Source organism: Ranitomeya variabilis, chromosome 7, assembly GCF_051348905.1.
Source record: "Ranitomeya variabilis isolate aRanVar5 chromosome 7, aRanVar5.hap1, whole genome shotgun sequence".
Lineage (NCBI taxonomy): Eukaryota > Metazoa > Chordata > Amphibia > Anura > Dendrobatidae > Ranitomeya > Ranitomeya variabilis.
In genome coordinates, this window is record NC_135238.1 from 129,389,630 (window position 1) to 129,412,599 (window position 22,970).

Here is a 22,970-nt window from a genome sequence, read left to right on the forward strand (position 1 = left end):
GCGACACCCAACGGACCCGAGCAGAACTGGGACCGCCCCTGGGTGAGTATAATATAACCTGTTTTTCTTACCTTTCAGGATACATCGGGGACTTATCTACAGCATTACAGAATGCTGTAGATAAGCCCCTGATGCCGGTGGCCTTAGCTCATATGCGATTTTTGGGGTGACAGATTCACTTTAACTTTAAGCCTTTTATTGATCATTTAATTTTCAACTTGCTTAACTGTTCACAATGACAATAATTTTAACCATTGTACACTGAAAACTCAAACTCAAATTCATAAACTAATGACAATTCTATCAAAATTGGGGGGTGGGGTTAGATCAATTAATAATTTAAGAAATAATAGAGGTACAGAGAGGAACATAAAGTGCATGTATACTAATGCCAGAAGCCTCGCCAACAAAATGGGTGAATTAGAATTAATGGTGTTGGAGCATAATTATGACATGTTGGAGATATCTGAAACGTGCCTGGATGAGAGCCATGACTGGGCTGTTAACTTGCAGGGTTATAGTCTGTTCAGAAATGATCAAATGGATAAGCGAGGGGGAGGTGTGTGTCTATATGTAAAATCATCCTTAAAACCCATTTGGCGTGATAATATAGGTGAATCTAATGAAAATGTAGAGTCCCTGTGGGTGGAGATAAGGGGAGGGGGAAAAAAAATAAATTACTGATAGGGGTTTGTTATAAGTCTCCAAAAATAATGGAAGCAACGGAGAATATCCTCATAAAGCAAGTAGACGAAGCTGCGACTCAAGGAGAAGTCATTATTATGGGGGACTTCAACTACCCAGAAATAGATTGGGGAACAGAAACCTGCAGTTCCAGCAAAGGTAATCGGTTTTTCACAACTATGAGAGACAATTACCTTTCACAACTGGTTCAGGACCCAACAAGAAGGGGGGCACTGCCTGACCTAATATTAACCAACAGGCCAGACCGCATGTCAAATATAAGGTTTGGGCCTCGCTTGGGTAATAGTGATCACAAAATAATAAGTTTTCATGTATCCTTTAATAAGATGTGTAGTAGGGGGGTTACAAGGACACTAAACTTCAGGAGGGCAAATTTCCAATGGATGAGACATGATCTTAGTGCAATTAACTGGGACGATCTCCTGAGACATAAAAATACACAAACAAAAAAGGAGACGTTTATTAGCATCCTGGATAGGACCTGTGCACAGTATATACCGTATGGGAATAAACATACTAGAAATAGGAGGAAACCAATATGGCTAAATAGAGCTGTAAGGGGCGCAAGAAGTGACAAAAAGAAAACATTTAGAGAATTACAGGAAGTAGGTAGTGATGAGGCATTAAATAAATACAGAAAATTAAATCTGTAAAAAGCAAATCAAGGCAGCTAAGATTGAGACAGAGAGACCCATTGCCAGAGAGTAAAAATAATCCCAAAATATTCTTTAGTGTTGGCCCCCTTAAAAATAGTCTAGGTGAAATAGTGGATGCGGATGAGGAAAAAGCCAATATGCTAAATTACTTTTTATCATCAGTATTTACACAAGAAAATCCCATGGCAGACAATATCATCAGTGATAACAAAAATTCCCCATTAAGTGTCACTTGCTTAACCCAGCAGGAAGTACGTCGGCATCTAAAAATCACTAAAATTGACAAATCTCCGGGCCCGGATGGGATACACCCCCGAGTACTGCAGGAATTAAGTACAGTCATTGATAGACCATTATTTTTAATCTTTAAAGAGTCCATAATAACAGGGTCTGCACCACAGGACTGGCGTATAGCAAATGTGGTGCCAATGTTCAAAAAGGGGACAAAAACTGAACTCGGAAATTATAGGCCAGTAAGCTTAACCTCTACTGTGGGTAAAATCCTGGAGGGCATTCTAAGGGATGCTATACTGGAGTATCTGACGACGAGGAATAACCTCCTGACCCAGTATCAGCTCGGGTTTACTATGGACCGTTCCTGTGAGACTAATCTCATCAATTTCTATGAAGAGGTAAGTTACGGACTGGACCAAGGGAACCCAGTAGATGTAGTGTATATGGACTTTTCAAAAGCTTTTGATACGGTGCCACACAAAAGGTTGATACATAAAATGAGAATAATGGGGATAGGGGAAAATATGTGTAAGTGGGTTAAGAGCTGCCTCAGGGATAGGAAACAAAGGGTGGTTATAAATGGAGCACACTCAGACTGGGTTGCGGTTAGCAGTGGGGTACCACAGGGGTCAGTATTGGGCCCTCTTCTTTTTAAAATATTTATTAATGATCTTGTAGGGGGCATACAGAGTGGAATTTCAATATTTGCAGATGACCCTAAACTCTGCAGGGTAATCAATACAGGGGACAATTTTATATTACAGGATGATTTATGTAAACTAGAAGCTTGGGCTGATAAATGGCAAATGAGTTTTAATGGGGATAAATGTAAGGTCATGCACTTGGGTAGGAGTAATGAGATGTATAACTGTGTGCTTAATTCTAAAACTCTGGGCAAAACCGTCAATGAAAAAGACCTGGGAGTATGGGTGGATGACAAACTTACATTTAGTGGCCAGTGTCAGGCAGCTGCTACAAAGGCGAATAAAATAATGGGATGCATTAAGAGGCATAGATGCTCATGAGGAGAGCGTAATTTTACCTCTATACAAGTCACTAGTTTGACCACACTTAGAATACTGTGCACAGTTCTGGTCTCCGGTGTATAAGAAAGACATAGCTGAACTAGAGCGGGTGCAGAGAAGAGCGACCAAGGTTATTAGAGGACTGGGGGGTCTGCAATACCAAGATAGGTTATTACACTTGGGGCTATTTAGTTTGGAAAAACGAAGGCTAAGGAGTGATCTTATGTTAATGTATAAATTTATGAGGGGACAGTACAAAGACCTTTCTGATGATCTTTTTAATCATAGACCTGAGACAGGGACAAGGAGGCATCCTCTACGTCTGGAGGAAACAAGGTTTAAGCATAATAACAGACGCGGATTCTTTACTGTAAGAGCAGTGAGACTATGGAACTCTCTGCCGTATGATGTTGTAATGAGTGATTCATTACTTAAATTTAAGAGGGGACTGGATGCCTTTCTTGAAAAGTATAATGTTACAGGGTATATACACTAGATTCCTTGATAGGGCTTTGATCCAGGGAATTAGTCTGATTGCCGTATGTGGAGTCGGGAAGGAATTTTTTTCCCCATGGTGGAGTTACTCTTTGCCACATGTTTTTTTTTTGCCTTCCTCTGGATCAACATGTTAGGGCATGTTAGGTTAGGCTATGGGTTGAACTAGATGGACTTATAGTCTTCCTTCAACCTTAAAAACTATGTTACTATGTGTTACTATGTAAATAAAAATACATTTTTTTTCTTCACAACTAGTCACTACTAGTGTCTTTGATAATGTATATAATCCAATATCTGACCTAACTACTGTTCACCGACAATCATAGTACCGTACATAGAGACAATAGACCAAGAGATTCCACCCATGAAGGCAGAAATTATGGAAGATAACTGTACAACATAGGTTCGCAGCTCTACCTTGTTTCGTCTCGGGATTCAACCACTTCAATGATGCGAAGATAAGAGCAACAAGCACCACTGTTCTTGTTGTCAAAAGTAGGGAAGTCCTGTAGACCCAATTATTAATCATTGTGGTTTGTAAGCCCTTATGTGTACGTGTTACGACAGCTGGCATAAACTATTTTTTTCAGTGATTTCTATACATGATTCCTTAGAATAAGCATGTTATTTTATTAAACCAAACGTTCCTGCTTCATATTTTGAATCAGTATTTTTTTTTTAAGTATTGTCTTCAGTTCCTTGCATTTCTTAGAAACACTGAAGTTTGTGACATTTTTAGCATGTATTAAATACAAGTAAAGTAAAATTCACTGTCTCTTCATAGGATGCATAGTTTCGTGCTAAACATTTCAGGAACTTAATATTCATTCTTACTAATTAATACCTTTTTCCTGTATTTTCAATATTCTATTTTATGTGCAAAAAAGACTAATTAGTGCCCCCTATTCTAACATTTTTCACCTAATCTATCCTTTTTAATTTTGCAGAACATATATTGCCAAATATACTGAAAAAAGGATTCCTGGAAACTCGGAGAACTCAAGAAAGCTTTTGGAAGAGCGGCTATGCTGAGATAAGTCAATATAAACTTCACATCTACAGCACGGACAGCAGTGGTAACCATAATGCCATTACAGCTTATCCTCTTGCTCATATTGAAAGCATCAGTATAACTGGAAGCCATGAAACTAAATTGGTTGATGTCTTAATGTCCGACAACAGCCAATTGCAACTCAAAGCAGATTCTGCATGGGAGGCCTTGGACTGGGGGCAAAAGCTATGGGAGGGAGTGCGTGCTTTGACTTTAGTTCCAGGCTACTTGAGTCCTCAGCACGATGTCCTAACAAGATCAAAAACCACAAGTGACAATAACAGTGACTATTTAGAAGCTCACAGCTTAACAAATACATCTAATGTACTTTCGAGGGCCATTAATTTGGCCAATGGCTATCAAAAGAACGTTTTAAAAACAGGGACTTTGTATCGGTTAACGCTGCAAAATAATTGGAAAGCCTTCACATTTGTTCTTACCAGTTCACACCTAACAGCTTATCGGCCAAGCTGTTTGGATGAAGACCCACTGATTAGTTACAACCTTGAAATGTGTACCTCTGTGCAAATGGATACTCTTGATGGATACGATTCTTGTTTCCAAGTCATTTTTCCTCAAGATGTTCTTCGTCTTCGAACTGAAACTCGACAGAGGGCGCAAGAATGGATGGATTCCATTATATCTGCTGCTAATGTCGCCAGGAAACCAGATCAGGATGTACTAGTGCCTCTTAGGAACAAATCCAAAGAACAGCTATCTTTAAGGGATCTTCAAAAGAGCAAGCGCCAGTCTGTAACCACAAGTTTTCTAGGAATCTTGACAACGTTGGCCTTGGAAAGGGGCCTCACAGCTCAGAGCTTCAAGTGTGCAGGTAATCATTGCAATCCCTGATAGGTTCTTTATCCAAATTCCATTTAAAGGGGAACTCTAGGAGTCCTCCTCCTTGCTCATTTACAAAGTAGTTATATCATCTTTTTTGTACTAGAGGGTATGTTGCTTTTAGTTTACTAATAGTTGATGTAGTTTAGCTTTTGATGGGTTTTTTATATGAAGAGATATAGTGTAAACCATGGACAGGGACTGCAGCCTGTGACACAATAAGAGCTAATAAACTGACTAACGGGGCAGACAAAGTATAAGCTCCGCCATAGCAAAATACAGAAAACCCAAAACAAGAAATGGACACTGGAGCTAAAAATGTTAGAAATTTTATTAGAAATACTCTAAAAAGTTCTCAAACACAATAATAATATACAGTAAAAAAGACACAATAGAAAAGGGGCAGGCAACAAAACTAGTACCACGAACGGGAAAAGGAGTATAGCAGGATTATTCAAAATAAGCCACTACACACCATAGATAAACTAGTACAGGCACAGTGAATAATCTCAGAGTCACTCTCTATAGGATTCTAAAAGTAGATAACAAATGTATGAAGTGGACTAATGGTTCATGATATCATATAGAATACGTTCGGTGTGTCAGTTGTAATAAGTACATATTGCCAACGAGAATAGATAATATACCCACATGATAAAGCCAAAATGTAGTTTTTTTTATTTAGCTTTTGGTGGGTTTTTTATATGAAAAGATATAGTGTAAACCATGACAGGGACTGCAGCCTGTGACACAATAAGAGATGGACTTCAGACATCCATTAAATGTATGTAACTAACATACATTTATTAGATCTCTGCCCTAATGAATTATTGCTAAATGTAATCTGTCAGTAGGATCAACCCTCCTAAGCGTCTATAAAGGCATGTAGGTCGTGGGAAGCTGAATAACATGATACCTTGATATCTGCGATCCATTGTCTTATTCTTATGTCTCAAGATATACATATTTTTATTATATATAAGTGTGCTTAGATTTATGGGCCATACACTGATCTGCATGAATCTGCCTCCAGAACTTATTGTACATGAAAGGGGCAGTTACCAGTGTGAGACATGTAATGACTGAGAGAAAATCCACAATGATCGGCACTCCACTCCTTGTGGTGCACATGGAAATGAGTTACATATAGGCACTCACATCTATCCTGAATCATGATTCATTTATTCAGAACCTGTATGAACATTTCTGCTCCTTGCTGTTGAAAGCTTATGGGGAACCAAAACATTCATAGAGGCTCTCAATAAAAGAATCAAGATTCAGTATATATGTGCGTGTCGGGAGTTCTTCACCTATATGCAAAAATATTTAAAATTATGAGTCATCAGTGGTCGATACCTTTTAATGGCTAACTGAAAAGATGGAGTTCCATAAAGATGCGGTACATTCTGGTATCCTCCATTTTGATACAGGAAAGATATATATCTTGGTACCGTGTTAGCCAGTAGATAGAAAAATATTTAGAACTAGATGGTGGCCCGATTCTAACGCATCGGGTATTCTAGAATATATATGTAGTTTATTTATGAAGATTTTAGAATCATACAATGAATACACAGAATTCGGCTGGCCGGGCGCGACCAATTAGAGAAGCATGGTTCAAATCCCGCACCAATTCGCGGCCGGAGTGCACCTGTCGCTGATTGTTCGCGACTGGCCATGTAGTATATAGCACAGCCACGTAGTATATAGCAGCCCACATAGCATATAACACAGCCACGTAGTATATAACACAGCTCACGTAGTATATAACAGACCACATAACGTATAACACAGCCACGTAGTATATAACACAGCCCACGCAGTAAATAACACAGCCCACGTAGTGTATAGCACAGCCCACATAGGATATTGCACAGCCCACGTAGAATATTGCACAGCCACGTAGAATATTGCACAGCCATGTAGTATATTGCACAGCCCACATATATTGCACAGCCCACGCAGTATATTACACAGCCACGTAGTATATTACTCAGCCCACGTAGTATATAACAGCCCACGTAGTGTATAACACAGCCACGTAGTATATAACAGCCCACGTAGTATATTGCAGAGCCACGTAGTATTTAGCACAGCCCACATAGTATATTGCACAGTCCACGTAGTATATTGCACAGCCCACGTAGTATATTGCACAGCCACGTAGAATATTGCACAGCCACGTAGAATATTGCTCAGCCACATAGTATATTGTACAGCCTACGTAGTATATTGCACAGCCCACGCAGTATATTACACAGCCACGTAGTATATTACACAGCCCACGTAGTATATAACAGCCCACTCAGTATTTAACAGCCCACATAGTGTATAACACAGCCCACGTAGTGTATAACACAGCCCACGTAGTATGTAGCACAGCCCACGTAGTGTATTGCACAGCCACGTAGTATATTGGATAGCCACGTAGTATATTGCACAGCCACGTAGTATATTGAACAGCGACGTAGTATATAACACAGCCACGTAGTCCCACATAGTATATAGCACAGCCAAGTAGTATATAGCACAGCCACGTAGTATATTGCACAGCCACGTAGTATATTGCACAGCCCACGTAGTATATTGCACAGCCACGTAGTATATTGCACAGCCCACGTAGTATATAGCACAGCCACGTAGTATATTGCACAGCCGACGCAGTATATAACACAGCCCACGCAATATATAACACAGCCCACGCAGTATATTATAGCCACGTAATATATTACACAGCCCACGTAGTATATTGCACAGTCGACGTAGTATATATCACAGTGACGTGGTATATAACACAGCCCATGCAGTATATAACACAGCCCATGCAGTATATAACACAGCCCACGTAGTATATAGCACAGCCCACGTAGTATATTGCACAGCCACGAAGTATATTGCACAGCCACTAAGTATATTGCACAGCCACGAAGTATATTGCACAGTCCACGTAGTATATTGCACAGTCCACGTAGTATATAGCACAGCCCATGTAGTATATAGCACAGCCACGCAGTATATAGCACAGCCACGTAGTATATTACACAGCCCACGTAGTATGTAGTATATAGCACAGCCACGTATTATATTGCACAGCCGATGTAGTATATAACACTGCCCACGCAGTATATAACACTGCCCACGTAGTATATAACACTGCCCACGCAGTATATAGCAATGTGGGCACCATATCCCTGTTAAAAAAAAAAAAAAAAAAAAGAAAGAAAATAAAAAATAGTTATATACTCACCCTCCGACGGCCCCCGGATCCAGCCCTGGCCTTTCCTGCTCCTCGCGCGCCGCTCTGGTCCCAAGCGGCAATAACACGTGATACCGCTACGTCATCTCCAGTCATTGCTGCAATGCATTCTGGGGACTGGAGCGGCGCGCGAGGAGCGGGAAATGCCTGGGCTGGATCCAGGGGCCGTGGGAGGGTGAGTATATAATGATTTTTTATTTTTTTTTATTATTTTTAACATTATATGTTTTTACTATTGATGCTACATAGACAGCATCAATAGTAAAAAGTTGGTCAAACAGAGGGTTAATGGCAGCGTTAACGGACTACCTTACACCGTGTTATGCCGCGGTGTAAGGCAGTCCGGTTAACGCTATGTGGGCGCTGACTGGGTTGGTATGGAGGGGGCACTGACTGCAGGGGAGGAGGGAGGGGCCAATTCGCGGCCGGACTGTGCCCGTCGCTGATTGGTTGCGGCCTCCTTTGACCTCATGATTCTCATTTGGTCTGACATGCACTGTGAGCTGTGAGGTCTTATATAGACAGGTGTGTGCCTTTCTGAATGAAGTCCTATCAGTTTAATTAAACACAGCTGGAGTAGAACCATTTCAAGGAGGATCACAAGAAAATGCACAGCATGTGACTTAAATATAAATGTCTGAGCAAAAGTTCTGAATACTTATGACCATCTGATATTTCAGTTTTTCTTTTTTATTAAATTTGAAAAATTTTCTACATTTCTGGTTTTTTTTCTGTCAAGATGGGATGCAGAGTGTACATTAATGTGAAAAAAAATGAACTTTTTTGAATTTACCAAATGGCTGCAATGAAACGAAGAGTGAAAAATTTAAAGGGGTCTGAATACTTTCCATACCCACTGTATTATCCGTGCGTGCTGAAGGCATTCAGCTAACACCCAATCATGCCCAGATAACATGATATCTGAACATATTCGCTCATTACTGTTGCACACAAATGAGGCCTTTATAAGGTAATTGTAGTGCACCACACTGTCTGGCAGCCTATTGGTTACAAAAAACTAAAATTGCTCCAGCTCCAGGATAAAAAAATATAAAACACAGGACAGAGTTCAAAATGCGTTGTTTTTTGTTTATTCCACTTCGCTGTTCATCTGATGTCTTTTTAAAGATATTTTAATATCGAAACATTATATTTTTTATCCAGGAGTTGAAACAATTTTCTTGTTGACTCGGTGACTCTGATAAACATATCCTCAGAAGCAGAGGTGACTCTTGGTCTTCCTTTCCTGGGGTGGTCCTCATGTGAGCCAGTTTCTTTGTAGTGCTTGATGGTTTTTGCAACTGCACTTGGGGACACTTTAAAAGTTTTCCCAATTTTTTAGGACTGACTGACCTTCATTTCTTAAAGTAATGATAAGTTTATCCGAGTCACCAGCCCCACAAATCGCAGGTTAACAGCAGCTCAGATTAGAGACCAGGTCAATGCCACACAGAGTTCTAGCAGCAGACACATCTCTACATCAACTGTTAAGAGGTGACTTTGTGCAGCAGGCTTTCATGGTAAATAGCTGCTAGGAAACCACTGCTAAGGACAGGCAACAAGCAGAAGAGACTTGTTTGGGCTGAAACGCGCGTCGGGTGTTGGTGGGCATCCAGCAGCGCTCTTTTTTGGTAACTATACCCTTACTTTTTGTGCATATATTTGCTATTGTGATAGTATGTATCATTTGTCCATTTGCACATGACCACTAATACTATGAGTAATCACCACTATAGCATTGTCTGTATTATGATTGTTGTATTTACAAGAGTGTTCGCTGGTTTGTCCTCCATGTTTCTGTGTTTTAGGAGGCCACTCGGATATTGATTAATTTTTATCATTGTTACTCAATAAAGTTGTTTGTTTTATATTTGTGCCTCAAGTGAAGTTGGTTTTTGGCGTTGTATTAGTTGCTTCATGGCTACATATAGTGGATATTAATAGGCGTTATGCCATGGATAGATGAAAAGTTGCAAACTTGGTGCAACCATTTAAGGAGCATTTTTAAAACCACTGTGTTCTTGCTATGACCAGGTGCTGGGGATTCTCATCAATGATGGGGCTCTTCATGTCAGACAGAAGGGATCTAGTGAGATAGTCATCTCTGACACCCCACTGTGTCATGGTCAGAATCTGGACATCAGAATGTTTTTCTTATTCACATATTATTTTTAGATAAAACCAGAGGGAAATTGTTATATACTATAAGGAATTGAAGTCAGCAGCCACCAGATGTCAGCACAAGTAAAATGTCCAAATTTGTTAATTCTGTATGAAAAATATGATATAACCCATAATAACACAATGATTGAAGCCGTACGAGGGCTCAATTTTGGAGGACATATATCATGAAAACTTTTTTTTTTTTTGAGGGGAAAGAATGGAAAGAAAACATACCAGTACCAAATTGCTTTTGTTTTTTTTAGGTTTTAATACTTTTTCACACAAAAAATCTTTTAAAATATCATTATTGCCATATGCTGGGAGCATTAAAGGGAAGCTTATACATGGTGCCTGATCCACGGGTGACAGTTAGTAAGCACTGACTGTATAATCACAGCTTTATATGTTTAAAGGAAGCCGGTTATGTGAAAAATCTCTATTAAACTGCAGATGTGGGGTTAATCTGCTGGTAAATAGCATTATGACGACATGCTGCCTCTCAATGAAAGCCCGGTTGCCAGGAGGAAATTACCATTATTCTTCCCGGCAGCCTCAGGCTTTCAGTCATGGAGGTGTGGCTTAGCTTAGAATGAGTGGCCTCTAACCGGCAGCCTCAGGCTTTCAGTCATGGAGGTGTGGCTTAGCTTACAATGAGTGGCCTCTGTAACCTGCACCTCTGTCCCGGCACTGACTTATTGCACTGAAGAGTGAGCTGTCAGTCAGTGCCGGGGCAGCTTTACTTTAATGACTGAAAGTACAAGGCTGACTGGAGGAACATACCGTAGTTCACTTCCTCCCGCCAGTGGGGCTTTCTGTGTAGTAGCAGTACGATTCCTGAATACAGTTAACCTGCAGGTTAACCCAGTATCTGTAGATTAATAGCATTTTTTTCACATTCTAGGTTCCCTTTAAGGGGAACCTGTCACTATGAAAATGCTATCCAAGCCGCAGGCACCATGTAGTAGAACAGGAGAGCTGAGCAGATCCATATATAGTTTAGTGAGAAAAGATTCAGCATAACTTGTGCTTTAATAATGTAATCCTCTGCTCTTTCTGAGATTTTGGGTGCAGTGGGCGGTCCTATCAGTGACTGACAGCATTCGTTGTATATTTGTGCATACAGGGATAACTGATAGGACCGCCCACTGGACTGAAAATCTCAGAAAGAGCAGAGGATTACATGATTAAAGCACAAGTTATACTTAATCGTTTCTCACAAAATTATATATTGATCTGCTCAGCTCCCCTGTTCTACTACATGGTGCCTGAGAATTGGATGGCATTTTGATGGTGATTTGTTCACTTTAACTCTGAACCATTTCTGCATAAAAGCAAACAAGCCCTCATTTGGCCATGCCAACAGAAAAATGTAAAACGTTAAGGCTGTTAGAAGATGTGGGGGGAGGGGACCAAAAGCACAAAAAAATGAAAAATCGGTGAAGGGGTACAGTAAGTAATATATATATTTTTTCTTTAATAAGCACTGTGTTATTTTGCTACTGACATATTTGATATTGACGTAATGTTATATTTCTTTTTGAGATGCAAAAAAGAGCATGAGTTACATATTCTGTAGGTGTGACGGAAATACTAAGAAGCTGGAAATGTGCGTTCTCAACCGCAAAGTGTAGACCTAAAAACCTAATCCTAGAAGCACAGGGCTGCAAGCAGTTTTTATCCCTTCTTCTATTGTTACTTAACCCTAAATGGTATCCACTGTCAATTTGAAATAGTAGGAACCAAGATTTTAATCCTTACCCTGAGAGCAGCAAACATTTGTCCAGGAGAGAAGGGCTTCACTGCAAATTCTTCAGTCATTTCGTGCAAATTCCAGTAATTATAGTCATTGTGTCCTTACTGAATGGTGCATAATACAGACCAAGCCAGTTCTAATTGAGACCTTACAGGAGGTACAAATCCTTTCTTTGTTTAGTTTGACAAATTAGTGCCAGAAAGTGGCAAGGTCCGAATGGGAATCAAAGACAAGAAGCGCAAAGATGGAACTTAAAGCTACAGTAATAACCCTCTCTTGTCCTGCCAAGGGGGAAGCAAGTAAAGACCAATGCTTGTTGAAGTTTTCTTTTTGTGCAGAGTTCCCTTGACATGCCAGCAGCTCAGGATTGCCTTATTTGTTTAGTTAAAGTGATTAAATTGTAATAGCTCAGGGCAGACCATTGTCTTTTTCCCCTAATTCCTGCTCCACAGACTCCAGCTGTCTCCATTAATTGATTGACAATGGCCTACTGATAAGGAAACAAGTTGGTAGGACCACATTTTTTTCTCATGTGCTTTAAAATGAATTAAGTTGTATTTTTTTCTCCCCTCTTTCTCAAATCAAAACCCATGACAAGGGCTGAGAAATGCAAACATCCCATGGGAATGGAGATTTGTGTGAAAAGACAGAGAGGTTCAGCCTCATGCGACATTTTAGAAAACAATCTGAAGTGTGTCTGGATTTTTTTTGCCATAGTTGTGTTTAGTTAGCAGTTACTCCAAGGAGTTTAGCGTTCCTGGTGTCAAAATTGGAAGCAAAAGACATTCAGTGTGCTAGCAGAAGAGTATAGGGGCTTCCAAAACTCCGTGGTAATGTAAAATCATTTCCTGGACTTACCTGCCTTCTTAAATGTTTAAAGAAATGCTTTGAAATGTATAAGAAATCATTTTAGAATGTATGGAGCAAAACTACCTCACTGGTTTCGCGGCCCGGTAGACATGGGGCGCTGTGTCTCCCGGTTGCCAGGCAGCGCAGGACCCTACCTTGCCTGGTGTTAGCCAATGGTGGAAATGTTTGCACCCTTCTGTTTTGGTGGACAGGTCGCGGCTCCCTGGACCTGACTGGGAAGAAGGCATCACCGGATTGTCACCCTTGGGTTGGGGCTGCCTGTATAAGGCCTGCATCTCATCCAGTTCAGTGCGGTTTATCCAGTTCCCTTGCATAGGTGTTTGGTGAGTGCTTCCTGGTTGTGCTCTGGTTGCTTCCCGGTAGTTGCTAATGGTTATTATTGGTTCTTCTTTATTAGTTTATTAGCTGTTGTCCCAGGGTTTTCATTTGGGTTTCATTTGGGTTTCTTGCTAGTTTACCTGACTCCACATCGTCCGTGTCACCAGACGCCAGCCATCCTGCTGCAGCAGTCTGTAACACCCCACTCCCCTTCAGGAGTGGCTGGAGAATATGCCGGCCCTTTATAGACTTGCCTAGCAGTGGTGGCTTGCGCAAAGTGCATTTGTGACTGCTTTTGCTGAACTGATGCGAGTCGTTACAGAATAGTTATTCTTGCTCGTAACAGATGTGCTATATTTATTGATGGCATCTGAATAGATTTGGTGCATGTTGGGGCCACGCAGCTACTACAGACAGAAAAATCTGTGCTATATTATCGCTTGTAGATTAGAGCTGAAGTCACTCCATGAAGAAGGGACATGCAAAACATATGACTGAGTGTTTGGTGGCAAAACAAGACATTTGGACTATGACTACAAGTCTGTGTTAAACTGTTTGTACTTATCGTGCCTTGGCCTAATACCGTTGCCAGGGTTACTTGAGATTGATTGATTATGTCTCCTGAGAATATAAAAATAATAATGTACATGTATTGCCTCTCTAATTATCTGAAAAACATATAATAGGTGCAGCTTTGATTGGTGCTATGGCAGCTAGGCATAACTCCTTGTGCTGTTCTTTCTAATTGATACTGATACCGGTCCATTGAGATATTCTTGTACACTTTCCTATTATTTTTAACTCCTTCTCAACTTAGGATGTACTATTATGTCAAATGCAGGTTTTCACAGTCATAGTGCCAGTGGTGTTATAGAGCCTGCGTCCTCCTGTAATAGCAGTGACTGGAGTTGGCTCCAGTTGCTGCTGTTCAACCCTTTAGGCTGTGTGCACACATTGCTGATTTTTCATGTTTTTTTCACGTTTTTTCGCTTTAAAAACGCTATAAAACCGAAAAAAAGCAGCATACATTAACCCCTTCACCCCCAAGGGTGGTTTGCACGTTAATGACCGGGCCAATTTTTGTAATTCTGACTACTGTCTCTTAAAGAGGTATAACTCTGGAACGCTTCAACGGATCTTGGCGATTCTGACATTGTTTTCTCGTGACATATTGTACTTCATGATAGTGGTAAAATTTATTTGATATAACTTGCGTTTATTTGTGAAAAAAACGAATGTTTGGCGAAAATTTAGAAAATTTCGCAATTTTCCAACTTTGAATTTTTATGCCCTTAAATCACAGACATATGTCACGCAAAATACTTAATAAGTAATATTTCCCACATGTCTACTTTACATCAGCACAATTTTGGAACCAAAATTTTTTTTTGTGACGGAGTTATAAGGGTTAAAAGTTGACCAGCAATTTCTCATTTTTACAACACCATTTTTTTTTAGGGACCACATCTCATTTGAAGTCATTTTGAGGGGTCTATATGATAGAAAATACCCAAGTGTGACACCATTCTAAAAACTGCACCCCTCAAGGTACTCAAAACCACTTTCAAGAAGTTTATTAACCCTTCAGGTGTTTCACAGGAATTTTTGGAATGTTTAAATAAAAATAAACATTTAACTTTTTTTCACACAAAATTTATTTCAGCTCCAATTTGTTTTATTTTACCAAGGGTAACAGGAGAAAATAGACCCCAAAATTTGTTGTACAATTTGTCCTGAGTACGCTGATACCCCATATGTGGGGGTAAACCACTGTTTGGGCGCATGGCAGAGCTCGGAAGGAAAGGAGCGCCATTAGACTTTTCAATGCAAAATTGACTGGAATTGAGATAGGACGCCATGTTGCATTTGGAGAGCCCCTGATGTGCCTAAACATTGAAACCCCCCACAAGTGACACCATTTTGGAAAGTAGACCCCCTAAGGATCTTATCTAGATGTGTGGTGAGCACTTTGACCCAACAAGTGCTTTACAGAAGTTTATAATGCAGAGCCATAAAAATAAAAAATCATATTTTTTCACAAAAATGATCTTTTCGCCCCCAATTTTTTATTTTCCCAAGGGTAAGAGAAGAAATTGGACCCCAAAAATTGTTGTGCATTTTGTCCTGAGTACGCTGATACCCCATATGTGGGTGTAAACCATTGTTTGGGCGCAGGGCAGAGCTCGGAAGGGAAGGAGCGCCATTTGACTTTTCAATGCAAAATTGACTGGAATTGAGATGGGACGCCATGTTGCATTTGGAGAGCCCCTGATGTGCCTAAACATTGAAACCCCCCACAAGTGACACCATTTTGGAAAGTAGACCTCCTAAGGAACTTATCTAGATGTGTTTTGAGAGCTTTGAACCCCCAAGTGTTTCACTACAGTTTATAACGCAGAGCCGTGAAAATAAAAATTCTTTTTTTTTTCACAAAAATGATTTTTTAGCCCCCAGTTTTGTATTTTCACAAGGGTATCAGGATAAATTGGACCCCAAAAGTTGTCCAATTTGTCCTGAGTACGCTGATACCCCATATGTGGGGGGGAACCACTGTTTGGGCGCATGACAGAGCTCGGAAGGGAAGGAGCGCCATTTGGAATGCAGACTTAAATGGATTGGTCTGCAGGCGTCACGTTGCATTTGCAGAGCCCCTGATGTACCCAAACAGTACAAACCCCCCACAAGTGACCCCATATTGGAAACTAGACCCCCCAAGGAACTTATCTAGATGTGTTGTGAGAACTTTGAACCCCCAAGTGTTTCACTACAGTTTATAACGCAGAGCCGTGAAAATAAAAATTCTTTTTTTTTCACAAAAATGATTTTTTAACCCCCAGTTTTGTATTTTCACAAGGGTATCAGGATAAATTGGACCCCGAAAGTTGTTGTCCAATTTGTCCTGAGTACGCTGATACCCCATATGTGGGGGGGAACCACTGTTTGGGCGCATGACAGAGCTCTGAAGGGAAGGAGCGCCATTTGGAATGCAGACTTAAATGGATTGGTCTGCAGGCGTCACGTTGCATTTGCAGAGCCCCTGATGTACCCAAACAGTACAGACCCCCCACAAGTGACCCCATATTGGAAACTAGACCCCCAAAGGAACTTATCTAGATGTGTTGTGAGAACTTTGAACCCCCAAGTGTCTCACTACAGTTTACAACGCAGAGCCGTGAAAATAAAAAAATCTTTTTTTTCCCACAAAACTTCTTTTTTGGCCCCCAGTTTTGTATTTTCCCAAGGGTAGCAGGAGAAATTGGACCCCAACAGATGATGTCCAATTTGTCCTGAGTACGCTGATACCCCATATGTTGGGGTAAACCCCTGTTTGGGCACACGGGAGAGCTCTGAAGGGAAGGAGCACTGTTTTCCTTTTTCAACGCAGAATTGTCTGGAATTCAGATCGGATGCCATGTCCCGTTTGGAGAGCCCCTGATGTGCCTAAACAGTGGAAACCCCCCAATTATAACTGAAACCCTAATCCAAACACACCCCTTACCCTAATCCCAACAGTAACCCTAACCACTCCTCTAACCCAGACACACCCAACCCTATTCCCAACCGTAAATGTAATCGAAACCCTAACCCTATCTGTAGCCCCAACCCTAGCCCCAACCCTAGCCCTAACCCTAGCCCTAACCCTAGCCCTAACCCTAGCAATAACCCTAGCCCTATCACTAGCCCTAACACTAGCCCTAACACTAGCCCTAAAACTAGCCGTAACCCTAGCCCTAACCCTAGCCCCAACCCTAACCCTAGCCCTAACCCTAGCCCTAACCCTAGCCCCAACCCTAGCCCCAACCCTAGCCCTAACCCTAACCCTAACTCTAGTCCTAACTCTAGCCCTAACCCTAATGGGAAAATGTAAATAAATACATTTTTTATTTTTTTTATTTTTCCCTAACTAAGGGGGTGATGAAGGGGGGTTTGATTTACTTTTATAGCGGGTTTTTTAGCGGATTTTTATGATTGGCAGCCGTCACACACTGAAAGACGCTTTTCATTGCAAAAAATATTTTTTGCGTTACCACATTTTGAGAGCTGTAATTTTTCCATATTTGAGTCCACAGAGTCATGTGAGATCTTGTTTTTTGCGGGACGAGTTGACTTTTTTATTGGTAACATTTTCGGACACGTGACATTTTTTGATCGCTTTTTATTCCGATTTTTGTGAGGCAGAGTGATCAAAAACCAGCTATTCATGAATTTCTTTTGGGGGAGGCGTTTATACCGTTCCGCGTTTGGTAAAATTGATAAAGCAGTTTTATTCGTCGGGTCAGTACGATTACAGCGATATCTCATTTATATCATTTTTTTATGTTTTGGCGCTTTTATACGATAAAAACTATTTTATAGAAAAAATAATTATTTTGGTATCGCTTTATTCTCAGGACTATAACTTTTTTATTTTTTTGCTGATGATTCTGTATGGCGGCTCGTTTTTTGCGGGACAAGATGACGTTTTCAGCGGTACCATGGTTATTTATATCAGTCTTTTTGATCACGTGTTATTCCACTTTTTGTTCGGCGGTATGATAATAAAGCGTTGTTTTTTGCCTCATTTTTTTTTTTTCTTACGGTGTTTACTGAAGGGGTTAACTAGTGGGGCAGTTTTATAGGTTGGGTCGTTACGGACGCGGCGATACTAAATATGTGTACTTTTATTGTTTTTTTATTTTATTTAGCTAAAGAAATGTATTTATGGGAATAATATATATATTTTTTTTCTTTATTTAGGATATTTTTTTTATTTCTTTTTAACACACATGTGGGGAATTTTTTTTTTACTTTTTTACTTTGTCCCAGGGAGGGACATTACAGATCATTGATCTGACAGTGTGCACAGCACTCTGTCAGATCGACGATCTGCTGTGCAGGGCTGCAGACTTACCAGCGCCTGCTCTGAGCAGGCACTCGGTAAGCCACCTCCCTCCCTGCAGGACCCGGATGCCGTGGCCATCTTGGATCCGGGACCTACGGCGAGGAGGGAGGTAGGAGACCCTCGGAGCAACTGCTCCGGGGGTCTCAGGGAAGCCCGCAGGGAGCCCCCTCCCTGCGCGATGCTTCCCTATACCGCCGGTACACCGCGATCATGTTTGATCACGGTGTGCCGGGGGTTAATGTGCCGGGGGCGGTCCGTGACCGCTCCTGGCACATAGTGCCGGATGTCAGCTGCGATATGCAGCTGACACCCGGGCGCGATCGGCTTTGCTCCCCCCGTGAGCGCGGCCGATCGCGTATGACGTACTATCCCGTCGGTGGTCATACGGGCCCACCCCACCTCGACGGGATAGTACGTCAGATGTCAGAAAGGGGTTAAGCATCCCATCATTTAGAATGAATTCCGCAATTTTTGTGCACATGATGCGTTTTTTTCCGGAAAAAAACGCATCGCGGTAAAAAACGCAGCATGTTCATTAATTTTGCGGGTTTTTTGCGGATTTCCCACTATAAAATGCATTGGGAAATGTTTGGAAAAAAACGCACCAAAAACACGGGAAAAATGCATGCAGATTTTTTGCAGATTTCTTGCAGGAAATTTCAGGTTTTTCTCAGGAAATTTCTGCAATAAATCCTGAACGTGTGCACATAGCCTTAAATGCATCTGTCAATATCTCATAGCAGCATTTAAGTGTCTTATCAGGTGCCCGCATACTGGGTTGCCATGGCACCAGGGGGAGACTGCTGAAGCACCATCTTGGTACCCATGTGACACCCAACCAGAGATTGAACTTCATAGCAGACCATTATTTTCAATGTATGTAGCATTGCAGTACATATAACAAGTGACCAAAAGATTTAAAGAATGCAGTCTCCTAAAAAGTCTAAAAAATATATTAAAAAAACTTAAACATTTTTGAGGCTATACCTGACTCAAAGTAAATGCAATAAACAGCTACCAAACATCATGTGTACCCCAAAATGGTATCCGTAGTCATTAAAAATATCAGCTTGCCATGAACAAATACAAGCCATCATACATGTCCTTTTTTTTAAACAAGCAGACTTTTAGGGTATGTGCACACGTCAGGATTTCTTGCAGAAATTTCCTGAATAAAACCAGAAATTTTCTGCAAGAAATCAGCATTTTTTTTTTTTTTGCGTTTTTTCCCCGTTTTTTTCGCGGTTTTTTTAGCATTTTGCAACTGTACTTAGCTTGCAGAATGCTAAAGTTTTCCAAGCGATCTGTAGCATCGCCTGGAAAACTGATTGACAGGTTAGTCACACTTGTCAAACATAGTGTTTGACAAGTGTGACCAACTTTTTACTATAGATGCAGCCTATGCGGCATCAATAGTAAAAAATAGAATGTTTAAAAATAATTAAAAAAAATAAAAAAAATGGTTATACTCACCTGCAGACAGCCGATCTCCTCAGCGGCTTCCGTTCCTATAGATGGTGTGTGTGTGCAGGACCTTCGATGACGTGGAACGGAAGCGGCAGCATGCACCTGAGAGGCGGGAAGGCCATCGAAGGTGAGTATATCACTATTTTTATTTTAATTCTTTTTTTTTTTTACCAATTATACGGTACCCAGTCAGTGGAGGAGAGTCTCCTCTCCTAAACCCTGGGTACCAACCGCACATGATCTGCTTACTTCCCGCATGGTGGGCACAGCCACATGCGGAAAGTAAGCAGATCAATGCTTTCCTAGGTGTGCGGAATCCCCGCAATTCAGCAAATTTAATGAACATGTTGCTTTTTTTTCCACAATGCGATTTTTTCGTGGAAAAAAATGCAACATTTGCACAAGAAATGCGGAATACACTGAAAATAATGGGAGGCATATGTAAGCGGGTTTTTTTCGCGTTTTTATAGCGAGAAAACGCAAAAAATACTGAACATGTGCACATGGCCTTAATGCTCCATTGTAAATTCTTGCTGGGGACACCATGTCAATCCTAAATCCCTTCAGTCATTCGTTCCTATTCAGTTTGCACAGTGCCAATGATTGTTACTGTACATGGCATTTTTCTAAAATAATATTAGTTAAAAAGAAAATCATGTACCTAATACACTGTATTCAAGGTTCCTCTGTACGCTAGAGAGAAAATCGTCTTCAGCTATTGTGTGTTGGGTGGAGTTGGTTTTATTATATTTATAATAGGAATAAATGAATGAATGAATGAATGAATGGACTAGAAAAAAGCCACTGAAAACACACCTGCACATCAAAGGCCTCATATTAATGGATGACATACTTCACTTGAAAGCCAAGGCTGCCCTGATGTTACATGCAAGTCACTTTGGACCACTAGACATTTCAAATGTCCTGCATACATCACATTGTGGCTACCATGGCGTTACCTTCAGAACTGAAAAACTGCATCTTAGCGTCTTATGAAGCAAATATTTCTTTATGGGTAAAACCAGCAGAGCTCTCAGGCTGTTTTCTTACAAAATAAGTCCTACAATAGTTCTGTTTAAATGGAAAGAGTCTTTGAATTGCTGAATGTTTCAGTATCGCGTCACTCTCCTGTCTCCGTTGACATCGGCGTGGAGAGATGCAGGCGCATGGTGGGCAGTGTTGCTCCTGTCTTCTTATGCTGTCACACGTCGGTCACTCTGACACTGTAGTAGCCAGTTCAGCCAATGCTGCTTCAAAAACAAAGATATGATTATTATTTTGCTTTAGAAAAAGTTTGCTTTTGGGGGATAACAATTTTTTTCATCTTGCTATTGAGCAGTAGTGTGGCAAAATACTTACACAATTAGTCACAGCACCTCGCTGCGCCGCGCATAGTCGATGACGCGTCTCACGATGCACTGAAGAGAGAGGGGTGCCCGAGCTACAAAAATATAGTAACGGATGGTTACCTGCCTTACATTATTGTGGAAATGTGATGAAAACAAGCTTGCTTAGGGTCCATTGGACTCCACACATCTAATTAAAGGATAAGTGTAGAAGATCTGCAATATAAGTAAAGATTTTCAAAAACTGAACGCTAAAGAAAATAAATATGGGAGGTAATATATATATATTAATTATGGCGCCTATAACATACAATGGAATCAGGAATTCTTTTTGTGGAACACACATGGGGGCAATGTATCAAATTGATGAAAATGAGTTTTAAACTAAAAGTAATCTGTTAACTTTGTAAACTGTTAAAGCACTACTTCAGCGTTTTGTTTTTTTTTCTTTCATTGCTGAAGTAGTGCCACTAATGGACGTTTCCTGACCCTACTATTATACAGTCATGGCCAAAAGTGTTGCCACCGTTGAAATTCTTCCAGAAAATGAAGTATTTCTCCAAGAAAATTATTGCAATTACAGATGTTTTGTTATACACATGTTTATTCCTTTTTGTATATTGTAACAACACAAAAAAACAGAGAAAGAAGGCAATTTGGACATAATTTCATAGAAACCCCCCACAATAGGCCAGACAAAATTATTGACATGTTTCAAGCATGTGGTGCTCATTCAAATTCTCTTGTGGCAAGTAATAGCTAAATCACACCTGAAACCAAATAAAAAGGTGAGAAGTTGACTGCGTCTTTGCATTGTGTATCTGTGTGTCCCACACTAAGCATAGAGAACAGAAAGAGAAGAAGAGAACTGTCTGAGATCTTGAGAATGAAAATTGTTGAACAATATCCTCAATCTCAAAGTTACAGGTCCATCTCCAGACATCTTGATGTTACTTTGTCCATGGTGAGAAACATAATCAAGAATTTTACACTGGCACTGTAGCTATTCTCCCTGGACATAGATGGCAGAGAAATATTGATGAAATGTTGCAACGCAGGATAGTCTGGATGGTGGATAAGTAGCTCAAATGGAGTTACAAATAAATTCAAGATATCCTGCTGGCTCAGAGTGCATCAGTGTCGGTGCAAATGCAGGATGATCCCACTGCTGACACAAAGACATAAAAAGCTAGACTGCAGTTTGCCAAAATGTACGTGAGTAAGCCAAAATCCTTTTGGAAAAGCGTCTTATGGATAGATGAAACCAAGATACAGCTTTCTGATAAAGAACATCATTCAACTGTGTACCAAAACAGAATGAAGCTTAAAAAGAAAAGAACACCGCACCTACAGTAAAATATGGTGGAGACTTAACTCAAAGGTGTTTTGGTGGTGATTTTGCTACCTCTGGCACTTGGTGCCTTGACTGAAGATTACCAAAGGATTTCAAGAAGCACCCAGAAATGGATGGAACTAAAGCGCTGGAGACTTCTGATGTGGCCAGTGATAAGTTTGTATCTAAATCCCATTGAACACCTGTGGAGAGATCTTACAATTGCTTTTAGGAGAAGACATCCTTCAAATATGAGAGACCTGGAGCAGTTTGCAAAAGATGATTGGTCCTAAATTCGAGTTAATAGTTGTAAGAAGCGATTGATTGCAGTTATTTATTCCAAAGGGTGTGCAACAAAATATTATGTTGAGGGTGCCAACAATTTTGTGTTGCCCATTTTTGGGGTTTGTATGAAATTATGTCTTATTTACCTTTTTGCTGGTTTTTTTTGTGTTGTTCCAGTGCATACAAAGGAAATAAACGTGTATAAAAAAACATGTAATTGCAATAATTTTCTGGGAGAAATACTTCATTTTCATCAATTTCAAGAGTGCCAACACTTTCAGCCATGAC

The 22,970-nt window shown here is 40.5% G+C and overlaps 1 protein-coding gene across 5 annotated transcripts in view; it reads left to right on the forward strand.

Annotated features, from left to right (window-relative positions):
• Positions 1–22,970, forward strand: part of PLEKHM3 (pleckstrin homology domain containing M3) — a 480,455-nt gene that overhangs the window by 91,468 nt on the left and 366,017 nt on the right. For all 5 annotated transcript variants that reach the window (XM_077275714.1, XM_077275715.1, XM_077275717.1 and 2 more), the window contains one exon: positions 4,066–5,001. In XM_077275714.1, coding sequence (XP_077131829.1) covers positions 4,066–5,001 — 936 coding nt within the window. The remainder of the gene's footprint in view (positions 1–4,065; positions 5,002–22,970) is intronic.